The following is a 21349-nucleotide window of genomic DNA, read 5'->3' as shown; positions in this document are numbered from 1 at the left end:
ATGACGAGAACCGTGGGAGAAGCAAAAGGCTCCGATGACGAAACAATTGATTTCGGGAGCCCGCTCTACCTCCATCCTTCGGATACGCAGGGCGCGTTGATCATTACCCAAGTGTTAATGGGAAGTGAGAATTATGCGATTTGGAGTAAGGCAATGTTAATTGCACTTTGAGGTAAGAACAAGACCGGCTTCATAGATGGATCTTGCAAAAAGATTGAACAAGATTCGCGTCTCAAAGAACACTGGGAGAGGTGTAATGCCGTGGTGTTCTCCTAGATTTTAAACTCGGTTTCCAAAGACCTTGCGAACAGTCTCATATATCTACAAGATGCACGGACGGCTTGGGAGGACTTGCGAGAGCGATTCAACAAGGTATCTGGGTCAAGGATATTTTCTTTGCACCGTGAGATTAATTCCTTACGTCAAGGCAATCTTTCGGTATCTGCATATTATTCGTGCCTCAAAGAGCTATGGGAAGAACAAAGTAACCTCATAGCAATTCCTTCCTGTACATGCAACACTTCTAAACTGTATAGTGAAGCTATGCAAAGGCAAAAAATGTTACAATTTCTGATGGGACCTGAACTTGAGATGCTTCTGTGATTCAGATTGGGGATCATGCAAGACCACGAGTAGGTCAGTCACTGGTTATCTTCTCAAGTTAGGAGACACCCTCATTATCTGGAAAACCAAGAAGCAGGCAACAGTCTCAAGGTCCTCGGCTGAAGCTGAGTATAGGGCCCTTGGTTCAACCGTGTCAGAAGTTGTTTGGGTTAGAGGTCTGTTATCTGATTTAAAGATTCCTATAGAAGGTCCAGTTGATGTGTATTGTGACAGCAAATCAGCCATCCACATTGCCACAAATCCAGTGTTCCACGAGAGAACAAAACATATAGAGATCGATTACCACTTTGTTCGTGAGAAAGTGACAGAAGGGATAGTGAAGCTTCAGCATGTTTGTTCTGCTGATCAAGAAGCAGACATATTAACAAAGCCAGTAGGAAAAGAGACTCAATTACGGTTGCTTAGCAAGTTAGGAGCTTCCAATGTATTTAGCCCCAAACTTGAGGGGGAGTATTGAGTTGTTGTAGTGTTTGGTTTATTTCGGTTTGGGCCTAGGAGTTACTTAGTTGAGCCCATCTGATGTGTAGGTCTATATATATGGACAAGGCCTATTGTTATATGATGAATTTTTTCAGTGAATGAGAATATAATTCAGCATGCTGCGTGTAACTCTGACAGCTAATATAGATAACGAGGGTATATAACTATGAGACACTTGCAATAGCAAGAAGACATTCACAGAAATTCAATCTCATAAGTGGTAGAAAACCACCCCACCAAGTATATTTATATATATGTTTAATGCATAATGTGTTAAATGAGTCTTATATTAAAGATCGGAGGAGTATATGTTTAATGCATAATGTGTTACATTGTCCGAAACGAATCTGAGATAGATAGATGCATGCATGAACAGCGCTCACTTTTAGAACGACCACTCTTTAATTTGTGTCATAATGTATCTAGACGAACATCATGGATTCACCATGCTAAAGTACTATCTTTATTTTTATTGTTTTTTAAACTATGTATATAAGTTCATATATAGTACAGAATATGGTACTACCATACGTATATAAGACCCGTCCAAAAGACACCACCCCCTAAGAAAGCAATAAACCAGAATAATTTATGTATATATAGAACCCTAAAGAAGATCGTCATACTATATTGTATTGAGATTTGGTTGGGGCCGGCCATTTCTCATTAGCTTCGCAGAACCACACGCACGTTGTCTGCTTTCATTTTGTAATGTAAGATTCTGGCACAGATCGATCTTAGTGAGGAAGCAAGAAGAGAGAGAGAGTTATTGTATGTTATGATTAATTTGAGAATATTGTTCACAGAGAAATCACATGGACACTTGCATGGAGGTGCCGTAGCAGAGAGAGACAAATGGGGCAATATGAGAGAGACCAGGTGACACATTATTAACTCATATGTTTGTGCTCCAGCAAGCAAACCTGGATCCCATTTACGCCCCTGTTAGGGTTTCCATGTGCACCCAGAAATAAACTACATATGTATCAGCAATATATTTATATATATGTATATATATTTATTTATATATATATATATATCATTGGCCAGCTATGTTGATGTGCTTTTTTAAGGTAATGATCAAAGGGTTTGAATTAGGGGGGATGAAGATGCTGTTTGGTGTTGGCATGTCTCGAGGGTCTACCTCTCTAGCTATGATGTGTCTGTGTTTACACACACACACACGGAGATTTTTTTTTTTTAATTTGGTCAAAAAAAGTTGGTTTTCGGATGGACAAAACTAAATAAATAAATGGATATATATGGTGAGCTCACGGACAAATTCTTGTATGACTGTTTGATTAGAAACTTTGGTTTTTTTATTTTCGAGTCAACTTTTGTACAATTATATATATATATATATATATATATATATATATAACGTGAGAAATAGAAAAGTGAACTAAATGAGAGATATATTATACTCTTCCGGTCCTAAATATAAGACCCTTATACACACTTATATAAGGGTCTTATATTTAGGACCTGAGAAGTACTTATTGAAGGACTAGTGAAGCTTTATCTTTGACAAATCCAAATCGTTCATTAATTAATTAACTGGTACAGCGTTATACTTAATTAGTTTTCATAAAAGTAAAATATTATAAGGTGTCACACATTCTCAGACACAAATATATATATTCAACCAACAAGGTTGGTGTAAAGATTGTAATCGATTTTATTGAAATATCCTCCAGGAATAATCAAAATAAAATCATGCATTTTTTTGGGTCAAAATTAATGAAAATAAAATATATTTTTAATTCTTGTATATATAAATAAAGAAAAGAACTTGTTGCAAAGTGAGCCTGGGTGTGTGTGTGTGTAGGTAGCCAAGTAAGATTGATATGCTTCTGTCTGAGCTAACATGGGAAATGTTTCTATAGTTTTGTTCTCTTTTTTTCTTTTTTGGATTATGAATTAACTAGTGATTAATTGCACATCCAATCACAGGACATTATAGCGGGAATTAAGTATACTGATGATTACTCTTATAGTCTTATTATATACTTCTCCGGTCCTTATTATAAGACCCAATTTGACTTTTTATTTGGTCCTAATTATAAGACCCAATCCATTTTGTCTCTTATATTTATGCATTTTTTTCCAAGATAATCCTTCTAATAATAATAGTTTTAGCCAATATACTTAATTAGCAAGGATATTTTAGGAATGACAACACTTATTTATTATAAATAACCAACTTAACTTACTTCCTTAATTTCCTCAAATAAGTCAATTGGGTCTTATAATTAGGACCGGAGGAGTATTTTGTTAAGGGCAAGGAAAGTACGCTTTTTCTAACATTATAGGCTTCACAAACACTAAATTTGGCAATTTATTGTGTTAATATGTTTTGTCAATAGTTTTTTTTTTTTAGCATTCTTTTCATTGGAGTTAAAATCGATCTGATTTTCTAAAATCCATTCCGACCGGATTGATCCAGTGTAATTTTTTCAGGTTACTACTCAACAGCAGTTTAACTGCAGCCTCCAGTTTAATCCGAGTCAACCGTAAATTTGGCATGGTTTTTAAAACACCGCTCCTAAGACAAAAGGTGAATTAAAAGAGTGAATAATCATTCTGGGTTTGTTTGCTACAGACAATAATAACAATGCTATCTCTGGTCTTTAGTATAAGAGTTAGTTAAATAATTTGAGTAGATTCAAAAAATTAGTTAATTATTTGTAATAAATAGATACTATCCTCCCTAAAATATCATTTCTAATCGTATGTATTAGGTAGAACTACTATCTGATGAAACTTTTAACATGTATAACCACTATAAGGACTAACTTGAAAAAAATAGATAAATATGAAAGACAAAATGAAGTAGAGTCTTATATTTAAGACCAAATTAAATATCAAACTAGCTTTTACATTAAGAATCAAAAATAGTATATAATTATTTAAATCCAGTATGAAAGCAATATATTTAATTATATAATTGCTTTGTAAATCTCCAGGAAAAAGCTTACCTAAAATATCCATATGGCCAACAAATATAAGATTAGATGCAATCTATTAGAATATGTATTCTATTTTGTTTCTTTCAACCCATCACCTTCATACGATGGATCCATGTGTCTTTGCTTCTTCTTCTTCTTCTTTTCCAAATTCTCATTTCTCTTTGAAAAAACCAAAGGAAGCCAGTTAACAAGCGAAAAATGACACGAAGAACATAACGACATTAATTATAATTAGCCTGGGGAACGATATGTGGCCATGTTCATGTCCCAATAATTAATAAATCATTTTGATTGGATTGTCACATATTATCATATTATTTTTAGTGCACAGAGCCAGTTGGAACGACACATGACCCACCGTGCTCCAGCCAGCTTCCTTTGATTCCCCCTTTAGCTTCCTATATAAACGCAGAGATCTCAGCCAAACAATTCATCTTCATCAGTTTCATTTCATTGATACCAAAACCAAAATCTTCTCAACTTTAAAAACATCCTTAAAGTCTCAGACGATCACCAATGGCTTTCTGGTCTGCAGAAAACGCCACAAAGGCCTATCTCACTACTCTGAAAATGGTAAGCACACACATATATATTCATATTCTCTTACTTTTATACATATGATTAATCGATCCATGTTTCTGATATGATGTTGGGTTTGTTTTATCTCTCAGGGACAAAGAGCCAAAGAGCCAGACGTGGCTGAGTTCATATCAGCATTAGCCGCCGGCAACAACGCACAACTAATGGTGGTGGCGTGCGGCGGCGCGTTGGGCTCCACGACGCAGGCCTTAGTGGCGGCCAGCCACCAAACGGGAGGTCGTGTAATCTGCACTGTTCGAAATCTCGAACACCTAAACGCGTACAAGAAATCAATGGGCATCTCAGAATTACGTCAAGTTGAGTTCGTGATCGGAGAGCCTCAAGAACTGTTAACAACCCAATACGACGTGGCAGATTTCGTACTCGTAGATTGTAAGATGGAGAACTACGAGGAGGTTCTGAGAGCTGTGGATAGAGTGAGAGGGAGGAAACAAAACGGCACGGTGGTTGTGGGGTATAATGCTTTTAGGAGCAGAGGGTCGTTTGGGTCCAAAACGCAGTTTCTTCCAATAGGAGAAGGCTTGTTGGTGACTAAATTTACTGGGAGAAATAATAATAATAATAGTAACAATAATAATATGGGGATGAAGGTGAGAAGAAGCAGGTGGATAGTGAAGGTGGATAAATGCACTGGGGAAGAACATGTGTTTAGGGTTAGGTTTCCCCAAGGAAAAGTCATTCATGCTTGATTTTTCATTAAATTAAGTTAGGGTTTTTGGGTCAATTATATTCGTTTTGGTGTTGTTTAGGGGATGATATAGCTTAGAGTTGTTAGTAGCTTTGCTTGTGATGAGAAACACTAGGTAGGAGCCCCTCTCTTCTGCAAGATGTATATATAGCAAGCAATACGTATATATATAAGATCTTGGTGTATTGCGTATTTGGAGCGTAATTAGCAAGTTCAATTTTTTTTTTCCTTTGAGCTAAAGGCTTGATCTGATCTTTGTGAGCCTAAAATCTAATTTATGTATTTTTTTTAAAAAAAGAAATGTTAGTAAAGAAAGAGATGCAAATTAAATTTTAGGATTAATTTTTGTTTGGCCTATGATGGAAAAAAGTGCAAAAAGATGTGGGAAGATCGAAAGCATTAGTTTTGAAAAAAAATTAATTTTTTTATCTTTATAATTTTGATTTTGTTATAAATCGATCCCTCTACTTATACCTGGTGTAACTCATTTTTTATGTATGGTTTTTACTCAAGTTTAATTGAATTCTTGAATATCGGTTTCAAACGATTTTGAGTCAGAATTTGAAGAAATTATAAGGATTAAAAGGTTAATCTGATTCAACTAAAAAAAAAAAAAAGATTAACTTGATATAAATTTTAAGATTGAGTTCATAATGAAATCAAAGAAGAAACTAGTGAAAGAAATCAATGATATTTGTGAATACGAATTCTAACTTTCAAGTTTAATACTGTAATTTCTACATTCCATGAGTATAGTAATAGCCAGGCATGTGCCTGATGAGTTCAAAGTAAGAGAATGATCATAAAATAACACTTTTTTTGCCTGACCAAACGCAGAAAGCTCCTTAAAGTAACAAGCGAAGGTAGCTGCATGTATATATTATGAATCAGCTTGGGCATATTAATATAATAATAATGAAGAAAGAAGAAGAGTAGTGATACTGATAATGCGATTCAAAATGCAGATCAATTCAGACTTGACCAGTTGCTCAAAATGATAGCATAGGATTCCCGCTTCAGTGGGAAACATCAGGTTAAAAAGCTGTGCAAGGAAGCAGTGAGTGAGGTACAGAGGCCAGGCTGTGATATGTAAAATAAATTAGTACTAAGGTAGACAGTATGTACTACGTGAGGTCCAAGGTTTGTTGTTTGGTTAGTTAGAGAGCTCCGATCCATTATTAATGAATTAAAACATGGCTTCATGTGATTTTGTCTCCAAGATTATTTATACCAAATCCTTCCATATAAAGCTGCCCAACCCACATTGTTATATCATACTATCATACTATAGTCCTAACGTTAATCATAATAATGGCCAGCTTCATGAGCATTAGGCTACAGAGCGAACGACGTTGGTGGTGCATATAAATCAATCACACTCGCTCACTCTCATTAACATGTGACTTTCCTCAAAATAGCTTTCCAGATTTCAGCAAATCATGTGTTTTCCGATTCTTAATAGAAGAAATAGGTAACTAATATATGAATATTAAGAAAATTAATTAAGATCATAGGCACATTGCCTTGCAAGTTTATTTTCACGCCATTAGTCTTCATTAAGTTTAATTGTTGAATTATGTGGTTTGACTAATACTTTAATTGGTCAAACTTCTAGGGCATCTAAAAGTAAGGAAAAAAAAACTTTCAAATGCTGGGTATTCTTTTTTTTTTTGGTAACAACGAGGGCAAAGCCCAACTAAAAATTAAAACAGAAGGGGATTAAATCCCAGTAAATCTTGTTCCATAATTGTCCGTAAATGTTGCGAACATCGATCTAAGATAGCTGAATAAGAGAGACTTTCCTTTGATAACGCATCAGCAAGAGAGTTTTTGTCTCTAGAGATGTATCTCAACTGCAAGTCCCAATCAAGAGTCTTCATGTCCCTGATCTGCATAAACACCAAGCTACAAGAGCCAGATATAGAATTGCTCAATAGCATGTCAATTAATGTTTTGGAGTCAGATTCAAGAATTATTTTCTTCAATCCCCTCTCCCAAGCTATAGAGAGACCTTTAAGTATTGCCCATTCCTCAACTTCTAAAGCATCACATATTCCTAATCCATGTGTAAAACCTGTTATCCATTCACCATTGTGATTTCTAAAGACACCCCCACATCCAGCTACATGTCTAGTTGAAGACACAGCACCATCAACATTGATTTTAATCCAATCAGTCGGAGGTGGTTCCCAAGTTGCTGCCTCATTAGTAGCAGATAAGCTACCAACTGAAGCTAAATCAGTAGCTTCTACAAAGGATTTCCAAGATTTCAAAATCATATCCGCAGGATTTGTTGGCCTTTGGAAATCATCATTAAAAATAGAACAATTCCTCCAGGTCCAAAGCCTCCATATGGACACGCCCCAAATTTGGTTCCAACAAACAGGCAAACTATTTCCCAATTCTCTTTTCAAATTTAAAGCCATCCAGTCACGCAAAGAAGCATTAAAGAATTGGGAAATATACCTAGGATTTAAGATTTTCATCCAGAGACGCTTTGCATAGATACAATCACGAAGAATGTGAAGTACATCTTCCAATCCAGAGTTGCAATAGGTACATGAAGGAGAAGTTTGACTCCATTTGCTTCGCCAAACATTTGTTGGAAGTCTATTGTTGAAAGTGATCCACATAAAGACGCGAATTCTTTCAGCTCCCTTCCATTTCCAAATAGCCTTATAAACTTGGTTATACATATGCTATGGGCATTTTTCAATCAAAAAGTAGCAACTTTTGATTGTAAAATTGCCATGGGAAGTAGCACTCCAGGTCATAATATCACCTCCAACATTAGGTAAGGGTGGTAGCAAGGAAATAAGCCGATGAATAACCTCACTTTTCACAACTTCAGCAAGTTTAGAAAAATCCCAGGTTCCATGAGTAACCCATTCAGCAACAGTACTATTTTCCTCTTCTCTCGTAAGAGTCTTGAGACACATATCTTTAATCCTTTTCCCTTTAAGAAGCCAAATATCATTGAAGAAATTCACAAATTCACCATTCCTGATTTGCCATTTGGTACCTTTTTCAATAACATCACGTTGCTGGCATATAAAATGCCACAAGTCAGAATCAGAAGATTGAGAATGCAAAAGATTAACATCATTTCTCATCATATACTTCTTGTATAAAACATCAGCCCACAATCCCTTGGATCCAGTAAGAAGGTTCCAAGCCAATTTTGCTCCACAAGCTCTGTTTATAGAGGAAAGTCTTTTAAAACCAAGCCCACCATAACACCTAGGAAGAATAATCTGACCCCAATTTATTGGATGAAAACCAGAACCATTCTCACTTTTCCCCCATATGAAGTTCCTTTGTAATTTCTCAATTTCGTTACAAATACTCACAGGTATTCTTGCTACTTGCATTGGATAAAGAGGCACTGTACTAAGTACCGATTTTGCTAGGGTGATCCTTCCAGCTATTGAAAGACTAGTAGCTTTCCAATTTGCAAGTTTAGATTTAACCTTATCAACAATATACTAAAAGGTCTCTTTAGGCTTCCTTTTTCTGGTAAGAGGGAAACCTAAGTGTTTACCAATCTTGTCAGAGACTTTCATATCTGTGATATCATGGATTTTCCTCTCCAAATCTGTCGAAACCCTTGGGGAGAAGAAGATAGAGGATTTGTTTTTGTTCACTTTTTCTCCAGAAGCTTTGCAAAAAACATCCAAACATCTCATCATACAATCAGCCTGTTTCTCAGAAGCTTCTCCAAACAAAAGAAGGTCATCGGCAAACATCAAATGAGAAACTGCAGGTCCCTCTTTTGTAACTAAAATAGGTTTCCATTTTTCGGCTGCCACTACATCACTTATAATATGGGATAATTTGTCCATACAGAGCACAAATAGAAACGGTGAAATTGGATCACCTTGTCTGCATCCCCTTTTTGGGACAAAGTATTCAGTTTGAGAACCATTCCACAACACATTATATGAGGCAGAAAAGATACAACTCATAATTAAGTTGATAAATTTACCATCCATTCCTGTCTCAAGAAGCACTTGCTGTAAGAAGTCCCAATTAATCTGATCGTAAGCTTTCTCTAAATCAATTTTTAGTGACATAAAACCCTTTTTACCTCTAGCTTTCTTCATAGTATGGATGAGCTCCTGGCCCACAACAATGTTATCTTGAATATGTCTCCCACTAATAAAGCTGGCTTGAAAGGGAGAAATAAGATCATCCATGAGGTTCTTCAAACGGTGAGTAATCACTTTAGTAATGCATTTGTAATGAACAGAACAAAGAGAAATAGGTCTAAAATAACTAACTAATTCAGGATTTTCCCTCTTAGGAATAAGGGAGATTAACGTTTTGTTTGCCTCAGCAATAGAAATTCTTCCTTCAAACACATCCTTTACAAATTTGCACACAGAGTTTCCCATTGTATTCCAATTAGCTTGGAAAAAGATAGGGGAAAACCATCATAACTAGGAGCTTTATAAGATCCCATTGAGAAAATAGCATGTTTTATTTCCTCATTCGAGGGAGAAGAGCTTAACTGACTCAAAGTAAGTTGGTCCAGCTGTGGAAAATTTGACTCAGTATGTAAGGCATAATTTCCACTTTCCACATTTTGAAATAAGCTTTTAAAGAAGCTAGTCACCAGAATTCGCAATTCTTCTTCACTATCAACCCAATTGCCTTGATCATTTTTAAGAGTCTTAACTCTATTTCTTCTTCTAGTCATGTTTGTTTTGAGATGGTAGTATCTAGTATTCCTGTCCCCTTTACTAATCCATTCAGTGCGTGACTTTTGAAACCATTTAACCTCTTCAAGAAAGAGTAACTCATCAAGCTCAGCTTGTAATTCATATTCCAGATTACATAAGAAATTTGAATACGGGTAAGCATCAGAATTCTGAATCTCTTTTAATCTAGCAAGGATATTATTTTTCTTTTTTTCCACAAACCCAAAAACATCCCTGTTTCAAGTTAAAATGGAAGTCTTGAAATTTTCCAGATTCTTTTCCATATCTTCACCATCTACCCAATTCTGAGAAAGAAACGCTTTAAAATTTTCATGCGCCAACCACATGGCTTCAAAACGAAATGGTTTCCTTCCCCTTCTTCCACTCTCAGAAGCACCAAAATTAAGAAGAATAGGATTGTGATCTGACTATCTGAGAATAAAGTTCTAGGGAGTACCTGAAGAAAGCAATCTGGAAATTGAGAAAAAAATAGTGAGTTTGCAAGAGCACGATCCAATTTTTCATAAAGCCTTGCATACCCAGCCACAGAAGGATAATAGACCCAAAAAGATTATTTCCTTTTTTTTTTTAACAAAAAACTTTAAAGTTGGGTCATAGGGCTCACCAGGGTTAAGATATGTCTCCAAGCTTAAAGAGTATTTACAGAGGTATTTACAAATCACCTATCGACAAGATCCTCACATTAATAGCGGGATTCAAATTCAACCTTGTAGGTATAAGCCTACTCCTTACCAATTGAATTAAATCTTGTTGGTAAAAAGATTATTTCCTAACAACACAACTCATAGTCCTAAATACAAGATTTTAATGTACTTTGTCTCCAAATTTTATAATTTCCCCTCAAGATATTTCTATTAATTATAAGGGTTCCCATCAAAAGTTGTTTCAATGCACATAATTAAGTAGAATAGTTTAAGAAGACAAACATATACTATTACAAATAATCATCTTAACTGATTTTTTTTTTTAAATATTTCCAAATTGGTTACCTAGACGAGTGCTAGAAGTAGTAGTGCGCTTCATTCTAGTCTCACAATCTCTTTTTGTCAAAATCCCAACACTAACTTCTCAAAAATTTGAAAGTTTCCATCAGTTTTAGTGCTATAATAACGAGATTTCTAATTTATTTAGCAAAGATCATAATTATCGCAAAATGTCAGTTGTTGTCATTTCATTATGTCAATTTTGCATGCTTCGTCATTCACGTGGATTTCCACTGTTAACTAGCTCTGCCTCTGCCAAATTTGCATTTGAGATCCTAGATCTAATTGAATAAGAACAAACAAGCATGACTCAAGATTTAGATTTCAATAATGGTACTGGTTTATTTGTTTAGTTTCCCAGAGCACTTATTTATTAAATAAAGAAAACAATCAATCATTTAATTCTTCAACTTTTAACTAAATTATAACTCAATTCCTTAACTATGACTTGCGGTGACTCAGTTTTTTAATTTTTAACTCATTTATAACTTAATTACTCATTAATTTCAAGTCTGTAAACAAATAATCACTGTCAGTCCAAAAAAAACAAACAGAAAAATAATAATCAACTAATCTGATTGAAAAGCGATAGATTGAAAATTGAAAGAAGCTTCACCTTAGAGAGAATATATTCAACAAAATTACAGTTGATCAGAGATGAAGAAGCTCGTGACAACGCTTATCTAAAGCTTACGACATACTTTCCTACAGATCAACATGAAAGCTAAGAGCCAAATTGAGCTCAAAATGGTCATCCACCATTGGCAGTTAGTGGCAGTTAAATTCGGTGAATACTGAGTTAAACTGAAATCACAGACAGCTACTACACTTGCTCAGTTCTTGAACAATAGCTTCCATGGATGGCCTCTCAAAAGGAGACTCGTGGGAGCAAACCAGAGCCATCTTCAACAATTTAGCCGCCTCGAATTCAAAGAACTTGCCATGCAGATTTGGGTCCATAACTTCTAAGAACCTTGACGATTCTGCTAAGAGGCGCATTGTGTTTGTGATCTTCCGCTTTCCAGAGAGGATCTGGAAAAGAAGCACCCCAAAAGCATACACATCACTTTTCTCAGTGAACCGGCCGGTGGTTGTGTACTCCGGAGCTAGATAGCCCTTTGCCGCACTAGCCTTGAGCGCCGAAAAGACAATGTCATTGGTGAGAATCTTGCAGAGGCCGGAATCCAAAAGCAATGGACTGAATCTCTGATCAATGAGCACTTTCTCAGCTGAGATGTTTTGGTGAACAAGAGCAGGTTTGTTGGCTTTGTGTGCATGTAAATGTGCAATACCTGCGCAGCAGAGACATCATCAAGATTCAAAAGCATGAGAATGCATCTCTTTACTCAAATTCAGTGTCAAAATGGTCACTTCAACGTCAAGATGAGTATACTGATAGGGTTTAAGGTGTAAATCTATCATGAACTGTTTTCCCATGTGCATTTGATATCATAAAGTTATTTTTTTTTTATACAACAATACACATGAACGTTACCAAATGAAGCAAAAATGCCACACCTATCACCGATACATGCATCTGTTACTTTAGTGTGATCGGCCCACTTGGTGCCCGGGTATCATAAAATAACGGATGTTAGCTATACTTAACAGATATGGCATTTATGCTTCATTTGGAAACACTCATGAGTAATGCTGCATATAAGGAAATTTTATGATGTTAGATTTGCACGGGGAAATACTTCACGAGGAGATTTCCACCTTAACCCGATATGATACATAGAAGCGAGTTGAACATTAATGTTGCAGAAATCACAGAAAAGCAGTGAAGATTGAGAGGTAGAGGAAGAAGGCTGACCTTTAGCAATCCCTTTCACAATGGAAACTCTGGTTGACCATTCAAGGACTTCTCCATCACCTTCTTTTACATCGAGGTATCGTGAAAGATTTCCATTAGGAACAAAATCATAAACAAGAAAGCATTCGCCTCGTCCCCTAGAACAACAAAAACCCCTGAGCCTCACTAGATTCTCATTCCTAAGTGATGTCAAAATGTTCAATCCCTTCAGAAACTCGGCTTCATCAGACTTGCAGCTACTTTTGCTGATGCTCTTCACTGCAACTACAGACCCGTCTCTTAAGACTCCTTTATAAGTTGCACTGAAGTTACTCTTACCCAACAGATTCGAGTCTGAGAAATACTGAGTTGCAGTTTCGACCTCTTCCAGGTTGAACCTGAAACTTTGGAACATGTCTTGGCTATCCCCATTGAAGTTCCTGCTATCGGCCAAAGGGTCCCATCCATTGGAGTACTCAAGGCTGATTAGAGGAGAACCATTTTTTCTGTATGTGATAGCCTTAGCTTGATCAGTACTTAGACGGCTGTCAGAGACATCATAGGAGTTTCCAAGCTTCTGTTTTCTCCGACGATAATGTACAAAGGTTAGAACGCCAACTGCTGACACTGCTATGGCAATCACAACTATGCCAACAGTTACAGATGTTGTCTGTTTCGATTTCGATGACTTCTGGCACCGAGTTCCATCACAGGGCAACCGAACATTTGCAGTTTCTGGAATGTCCCTTGTCGGTTGACCGTTAATACCAGCTCCGTACGGTTCATCAGGCTTACTAGGATCAACATGATCAGTTTCACTGCAAGTCTTCAGGGATGAAAACCCAGCTCCACATAATCCCAGATTGTATTCATACAAGAATCCATCTTCAAGCCTCTTCAGAACTTCAATCAACCAATGAAAAGCAAATAATAGAATTTAGATTGATTATTTGAAATGAACAAAGACCGAAAAGGAAGGAAAAAAACAAAACTAAGTGCAGTTTTTTGCCATTATCTACCACCACTGTGTTAAGTTAATTGTAAAAACTGTTCACATGATGTATTTTTATAGGAAAGATCACAAGCAAACCGGTGAAAGATCTTTAGGAAAGTCTTCTCCAAGGATAAATGAAAGCATCAAAGGGATAAAATCTTGACAATGCTATAGAATATCATTATTACCAGGCGGCACATTCCCAGAGAGAGTATTGTTGCGAACATCAAGAACTTGCAGAGACGGGGCATCGGCTAATTTTGAGGGGATGGAACCGAATAGGCCATTAGAGCTCAAGTCCAGCCTCGTTAACATTCCCAAGTTGCCTAGGCTAGCTGGGATAGCACCAGTTAATTGATTTGACTGCAGGGCAAGAACACTAAGCTTCTTCAAACCACCAAGCTGAGTTGGTATGCTTCCCTTCAATTGATTATAGCATAGCTGCAAAACTGCGAAGCAAAGGGAAAGAAAAATTAAGCATGACCCAAAATTGAATCACCACCAAGTAACAGTTATTTTCCTGCAAAAAGTTTATGCTTTCAATGAATATTGGAGTTCAAGAACTTTGATTACAAGAAGTCAAGAACAAACGCTGAACCTGAATAGAGCAGGCTCGTGATCATTATGTTCGGATTTTAAGTGTTTAGGTTCTAGTAGAAAGCAAAATTTCTGCATGTCACTTACCTATCTTGCTGAACCCAATCTTAATTTGGCCAAAAAAAAAAAAAACTATTGATCTTAAGAAAAGATACAAAATAATTAAAAATAAACACCAAAGTGAAAACTTGCTGTTAGGTTCACTACTTTATACCTCCCTCTTGCAGCCAGACCCAACCCAAAAAAAAAAAAAAGAACAAGACTTTTATAATCTTGTTTAATTTAGAAGCGTTAACTAACATGATTAGAGGCATTAATTTCTGATCCGTCGTATCAACCGCAATAATTATCTTTCTTTATTCACCTTTCCTTCTACGAACTCTAACCATCTTTGGAAAACTCCAGGGCAAGAGTTTAATGTACCAATCAAAAGTACATAAAACAATAGAAGTTAGAAAGCAATCACATGATTAGAAACTTTATGATTCAATAAATACCCATGACCAAGCCCAAATCTTTCGTGAAACCCAGACGAAAAGAGAAACACTTGAATACATTCACCGAAAAAAAAGCTTTCAACAACAAAACAAACATTTGAAAGAAGTTCAACCCCTTTTAACAAAAAACACATCCTCTTTTACCTTGCAAGTTCTCCATATTGCCGATCTCAGTTGGGATTTCCCCAGTGAAGTGATTCACATTCAAATACAAATCAGTGAGCTCAGCCAAGTTGGCGATTTCTTTTGGTATCTCACCGTAGAGAGAGTTATAATGCAAGTATAGCCCTGTCAAGTGCTTGAGGCCATCAATGGCGGGCGACAGCTTCCCAGAGAGGCCCTTCCCCTGCAAGGAAATGTTGGCAACTTGACCCTTCTCGTTGCAAGCCACTCCTTCAAAAGAACCGCCACATGGATTCCCATGGGAAGTCCAAGAAGAAAGAAAACGGCTTTCTGGGTCAAGAGCAGCTTTCATGTCCATGAGAGCTCTGAGCTCTGCATTCCCACAGACCCGTGCTGGGTGAGAGAGAAAGAACAGGAGAGAGAAGAGAAGGACAAGAGCTGAAAAACCCATTAATGGTTTTGGATTGAAACGGGAACGGCCGAAGATAGCAACAAGCTCTGTTTTTCAGCTCAGAAAACAATTCTGTTTCTGGGTTTTCTTGGTTTCTCTCTCACTCTTGTGGGCAAAAAACCAGGGGATGGGAAGTGGAAGTTGCAGTGGTAGATAGGCAGTAAAGAGCAGTCTCATAAAGCGAAGGAATAATATTGATCATGCAACTTCTGATGGAACGGTGACCGTTGGATCGTTTTTTGTGAATGTTTGTGAGGTTTTGAAGGACTCAACTGCCAAACTGCTCCTAAAGAGATTTGAGATCTCTGTTCTGGGCTAAGTAGAGAGCTATGCTTCGGAACTCGAATGATCATAAAAATTTTTTAAAAATGTTTAGTTTCAGGTGAAAAATGATAGCAAAATACTCCTCCGGTCCTTATTATAAGACTCTATTTGACTTTTTATTTGGTCCTAATTATAAGACCCCAATCCATTTTGTCTCTTATATTTATGCTTTTTTTCCCAAGATAATCCTTCTAATAATGATAGTTTTAGCCAATATACTTAATTAGCAAGGATATTTTAGGAATGACAACACTTATTTATTATAAATAACCAACTTAACTTACTTCTTTAATCTCCTCAAATAAGTCAATTGGGTCTTATAATTAGGACCGGAGGAGTATTTTATAAAGCATATGAAAACTTTTCAAAGATTTTAAAAAATAACACTAATTATTAAAATTTTTTTTCCAGAACTAATTATTAAACTTAAACTCTGAACTATAATTTTTATAGCAGTATGCAACGTAAATTGATGCTTTAAAATTGAGAAATAATTAGTATGTCTGTTTATAAAAAAAATTATATCGCTACCAGGTAATAACTATTTTATTATTTGATAAAAATAAAAATAAAAATAAAAAAATTAAATATGTTAAACCCAAAAGATTAAAAATTATAAGTCCCGACAGTCAAAGAAAATCATCAATAGAATGCATTATTTCTTTAAGAAGCACAAAGTGATTTGGTGCAAATTTAACTTCTGAACAAAAAGTCTTGAATCTTTGAGCTTATCATGAAAAATTATAAATTTTAGAATAATAAATAAAAAAACCAGGTAATAATTTAAGTTTATTAAGTGTATTATTGAAAGTATTAACCCAATTAACCTATACAGAATTTACAATAAAAATGAGTAGGAGTTATAATGAGAAGGATTTACCTCAGTGGAAATTGAATTGCCTGAAACGCAGGGGGTCCAATCGGTAATATCTATCCTATCTCAGCCACGTGGTTGTCGGGATCAGATGAACACGCTCCAAGCGCGTGGGGAAATCCCAGTGTACAAAACCCTCGCATCTCGAAGACTTTTTCAAAATTCAAATGGTAAGTAAACATCACATGTCTCGCAGTGCACGGTAAAGACGAACTGCACCGAGATGTCTTTTATTCAATATATTCATCATTGGGGAATATCAAAACAAGCATGAGACAAAAAGTAAAGGCTATTCAGAAAATTCAGTCCTTGTTTTTATGTTTGAATTTAACAAACCGCAAGGCTTTTTTGGGAAAAAAAATCTTGTAGTTTTAATCTGATATTGTTTTATTCTGCAAAATTCAAAATATAAACCAGGAATCTTTGGAATTAATCTTCACACTAACTTTTTATAATAAGATGTTGTAGATAAAATCTTTATACATTAATGTTGATCCAAAATTCTAAAATATTTTTTAGGCCTATCTAACAATCTAAAGAATTTCATGATTCATTTATGATTGTAAATTATTTTTTCAAATGCGTCTAACTTCTAAATATTTTAAGGAAAAAATTACCCTACAAATACTTTCGAGTGCTAATCGTATCTGAAAAAAAAATTAAAATACTAAGTGAGTCACAAAATAGTTTAGAATGTTGAATACATCCTAAAATTATCTTAAAATACTGAATAAATAATTTTTATTTGTTTTTAACAAGTAAGCATGAATATAAAAAAATAAGATAGGTCTGCGCAATAAGAGTAGAGCTGAGTAAAGAACAATAAATGCAAGAGAATATGTGAAGATCAGTAGAACGGTGAAGCGGTCAAAATGAGACTTGATAATGAACCAATAACTATTTGTGATGCACGTGCCTAAGAGGGTCCCAACCACATTCAAGGACCACAAATTCAAATTGAACCATTGATTATTATTATTATTATTATTATTATTATTAGTACTACTACTACTAGTGTTACTATGTTACAATTTATGGACTATGAAGTTTAAATATTATTTTTATGATTTTTTCCTCGTAAATATTTTTTCTTACTCTTTTATTCTATGTCTTATTTTTAGGAATAATCAAAATTCTTATTAAAAAAAGGAATAATCAAAATTTTTACATGTAACCAAAGGATTGTTATTAATTGTTTCAAGAAAAACGAAGCATTGTTATTAATTAGTAGTAGTCCATTCAATGTTAAATATAAAACTTAATCAAAAGAATTATTTTAGTAATAGTAAAATCCCGTTTCACCTTGTTTCTCAAAATTATAATTTTTATCAATTAGATATATTAAGATATTTTTATTAAGAAATAGTTGAATCGAAATGATTAAAGAAACAGCATCCAAAAAAAAAGTTTGATACTAGTGCATCTTGAATAATAAAAATGTATTATTATTTGTAAATTTAATGTTGTGAAAACTTGTTAAAATATTGATTTAAAATTTAATAATTTCAAAGTTATCTTATTAAGGGTGCTGTGATCCATGTAGTACAATTAGTTTTGTAAAAATAAATTACTTTCTTTTTTCCTCAATAATCTTATATTTTAAATTTTTAATGGTATGAAACTGAAAATTTTATGGTATAGTGATATGGAAAAAAAATTTCTGTAACTGTCTACTCCTATGGGTCTGTTTATAAGGTAAGTGAAGATTTTTTTTGTTGGTTTTATTTATAAGTCATCCTATCAAAATTTTAATCTGAATATATTATACTTTTTTATTTATTATAATATAAATATTTATTTTTTAAAAGATATATATACTAATTAGGAATAAATTTGAAAAAAATTTATATTTTAAATAAAATTTAATATAGTTAAAAAAAATTTTAACATATATGAAATATGTTGAAAATATTTTATAAATAGAATTTAAAAAATATATTATAATTAAAAGGAAAATTTTCAGAAAAAATGGTTGGCAAAAACTCTTTTTTGTGCTTTTTAGGGAGCTCTCTTTCTCTGTATCTGTGGGATGTCAGAATCTCTGACACTTCTGCTCCTCCCACTCTTCCCGCTCATTGTCCCAAGTCCCAACCGCTTCTCTTTTTCCTTTTCTATTATTCTTCCGATTAAAAAGTTCATTTTTAAAATTTTTTTTTAAATGTCGTTTCAAATTTGTTTACAAATATCTTCAACAGTCAATATAGATCCTAATTAATCTATATTAAGATTTGAAAAATTATTGCACTATTTTTCACAATTAAAAACTGATAAAATGTTTCTATTTTTATACAATTTACAGTACTACCTCTGGTCCTTAATATAAGGTCCTATTTAACTTTTATTTTGATCCTAAATATAAGATCTCAATCCACTTTACCTCTTATATTTACTCAATTTTTTTAAGATAGTCCTTCTAATAATTATAGTTCCAATCAATACACTTGATTAGTAAGGATATTTTAGAAAAGACAACATTTATTTAAGACAAATAACTAATTCAACTTACTTCCTTAATCTCTTCAAATTAGTCAACTGGCTCTTATAATTAGGCTCAGAGGTAGTATATACTACCTCTGGTCTTTAATATAAAACCCTATTTGACTTTTATTTTAATCCTAAATATAAGACCTCAATATACTTTGTCTCTCATATTTATAAATTTTATTCCAGAGTAACCCTTCTAACAATGATAGTTTTAGTCAATACACTTGATTAGTAAGGATATTTTAGAAAAAAAAACAACACTTATTTATGACAAATAATTAATTCAACTTATTTTCTTATTCTCTTCAAATTAGTCAACTAGTTCTTATAATTAAAACCAGAAGTAGTAAAAAATTAGTGTTCTCGTGTAAAATAACACAAAAAATATACTTATTCTTACAATGATATTCAAGATTTTATTGCTTCAAATGTTTTGCTTAACTTGTTTGAAACACTTTTTTTTTTTTGGTGCCAAGTTATTCAGAGGTAATAGTAATATTTAAGCAGTAAAATTGATTGATTCTTACCTTTACTTTAGGATCAATTTTAATATTCCTGCTACTTAATCATCTGATTACGTGTCCGCTTTAATTGGCATTTGTTAAGGGTTTATAAGCACTCTCATACAAGATAAGATAAAATTCTCTTTACATACTTATCTCATATTTTATAAATCAGGTTTGAAAAACTATTTATTAGCCATTTCAAACAAACTCTATATCCTAAAATTCATTAGGAAAAAAACTTATTGGTAATTTGCTTCAGGATTTATATGACTTGAAGAGTTCACGAGTTTGTTTGGTACGAAATGGAAGAATGGAAAAAGCAAGAAAAATTATAATGAATTCAATTAAAAAAATATGATTAAAAGCTTTTAAATATTTTTTTTACTCTTTCATCCTACGCCCTATTTTTATTAAAACTTTATAACGTCAATTCTCTAACTTTTTAAATCGAATTCATTAAATTCTTCTGTGGCTCTCCCCTGCTTCATTTTCTACGTATCCATAGGCATTAGGGCATGTAAAGGGTGAAGACACGTGGTATTAATATCATGAACTCAATATACATATAATAAAAGTAATTTACTTTCTTTTAGACCTCACTATATATTGGTACTTGATGCAATGGAGACCCTGAGAAGTTGGCTGAAATGTTAATTTGCCGGGAAAAGCTGGCCCATGCACAGTAATGGCAAATAAATGTTGGGATAAGGTGCAGAAATCTTTTTGAGGTGAAAAGACTTAAATACCCTTAGCTGATTGGGCAATATCCGAATTTCACAATGGCCTCCGAAAATAAGTTATTTATAAAGCACTGTCAACCACTTCCCTAAAATTAAGAAAAGGCAGTTAAGTTTTTAAATTTATTTAAAAATAAAAATTTTCAAAATTCTACTTATTCAAAACTACGGATTACATTTTAAGGAGTGCAGTCTCTTTCCAGGGAAGGGTATGTTAAATTGTCTAAATGAAAAAAATTACATTTTAAGGAGAAAAAGGAAAAATAATACCAAATTTTAAATGATGACTAATGGTAATGACTAATCATTCATTTTAAAAAATGCCTTCTAATAAGAAGATGAAATGATACTAATTTCCTTCCTTAATATAAAAACTAGTTAATAGATTAAATTCAATTTTAAATATAATATCTCAGTCCTTTGTATTTTATATTTTTTCAAAATATTCCTATTAATTACAAAGGATTCTCACTAAGAGATTATTCTAATAATTTAATACACATAATTGAAGATGATAATTTAGAAAGACTAACATACATTTATGATAAATAATCAACTTAATTAATTTTTTTTATATTCTTAAATTAATATTAAAAATCAAAGATATTACTCCCTCCGTTCCTTATTATAAGAGACATTTGATACTTATGGCATGTTCCTATATATAAGAGACACTTAAAAGTTGTCTCTACTTTTTTGTGTTGATTTCCTATTTTACCTATATTTATTGTCTTCAACTCACACTCTCCCTCCCTCCCACTTCTTTTTCTTTTAATAATTTAATTGTTCTCTCTCATGCTCTCTCTCCTTATTAATGAGGGCATTTTTAGAAAAAAGATTATACTTTTTACACATTAATTGTTCTTAACTAATTTTAACTATTTTTTTTATCAACGTAATTC

The 21349-nt window shown here is 33.9% G+C and overlaps 2 protein-coding genes across 2 annotated transcripts; one reads left to right on the top strand and one right to left on the bottom strand.

The window, feature by feature from the left end:
• The first annotated feature begins 4589 nt into the window (after positions 1–4589).
• On the top strand, positions 4590–5392 carry LOC114753596 (uncharacterized). Its single transcript, XM_028942288.1, has 2 exons — positions 4590–4646; positions 4745–5392. The coding sequence occupies exons 1-2, from the start codon at positions 4590–4592 to the stop codon at positions 5360–5362; spliced, it is 675 nt and encodes a 224-aa protein (XP_028798121.1). The 3' UTR covers positions 5363–5392.
• Positions 5393–11729: 6337 nt separating this feature from the next.
• On the bottom strand, positions 11730–15611 carry LOC114753597 (leucine-rich repeat receptor protein kinase EMS1). Its single transcript, XM_028942289.1, has 4 exons — positions 15093–15611; positions 14043–14303; positions 12882–13763; positions 11730–12357 (listed from the first exon to the last, which is right to left on the bottom strand). Exons 1-4 carry the CDS (start codon positions 15520–15522, stop codon positions 11876–11878), a joined length of 2055 nt encoding a protein of 684 aa, XP_028798122.1. The 5' UTR covers positions 15523–15611; the 3' UTR covers positions 11730–11875.
• Between the last annotated feature and the right edge of the window lie 5738 nt (positions 15612–21349).

The sequence above is a fragment of the Neltuma alba genome, unplaced genomic scaffold (assembly GCF_004799145.2).
Source record: "Neltuma alba isolate B1F8T4 unplaced genomic scaffold, ASM479914v2 tig00008015_pilon, whole genome shotgun sequence".
In the NCBI taxonomy this organism is placed as follows: Eukaryota; Viridiplantae; Streptophyta; class Magnoliopsida; order Fabales; family Fabaceae; genus Neltuma; species Neltuma alba.
Note: the sequence above shows the minus strand (reverse complement) of the source record. Positions and strands in the feature narration are given on the sequence as shown.

Bases quoted from the DNA above. Each gene is read 5' to 3' on its own strand.
- LOC114753596 (XM_028942288.1), top strand. From the start codon at position 4,590: ATGGCTTTCTGGTCTGCAGAAAACGCCACAAAGGCCTATCTCACTACT. The intron at 4,647-4,744 runs GTAAGCACACAC...TTTATCTCTCAG, and splicing joins ATCTCACTACTCTGAAAATG to GGACAAAGAGCCAAAGAGCC.
- LOC114753597 (XM_028942289.1), bottom strand. From the start codon at position 15,522: ATGGGTTTTTCAGCTCTTGTCCTTCTCTTCTCTCTCCTGTTCTTTCTC. The intron at 14,304-15,092 runs GTAAAAGAGGAT...TTTGCTTCGCAG, and splicing joins CAATATGGAGAACTTGCAAG to TTTTGCAGCTATGCTATAAT. The intron at 12,358-12,881 runs GTCAGCCTTCTT...TCTGCTGCGCAG, and splicing joins TGTGAAAGGGATTGCTAAAG to GTATTGCACATTTACATGCA.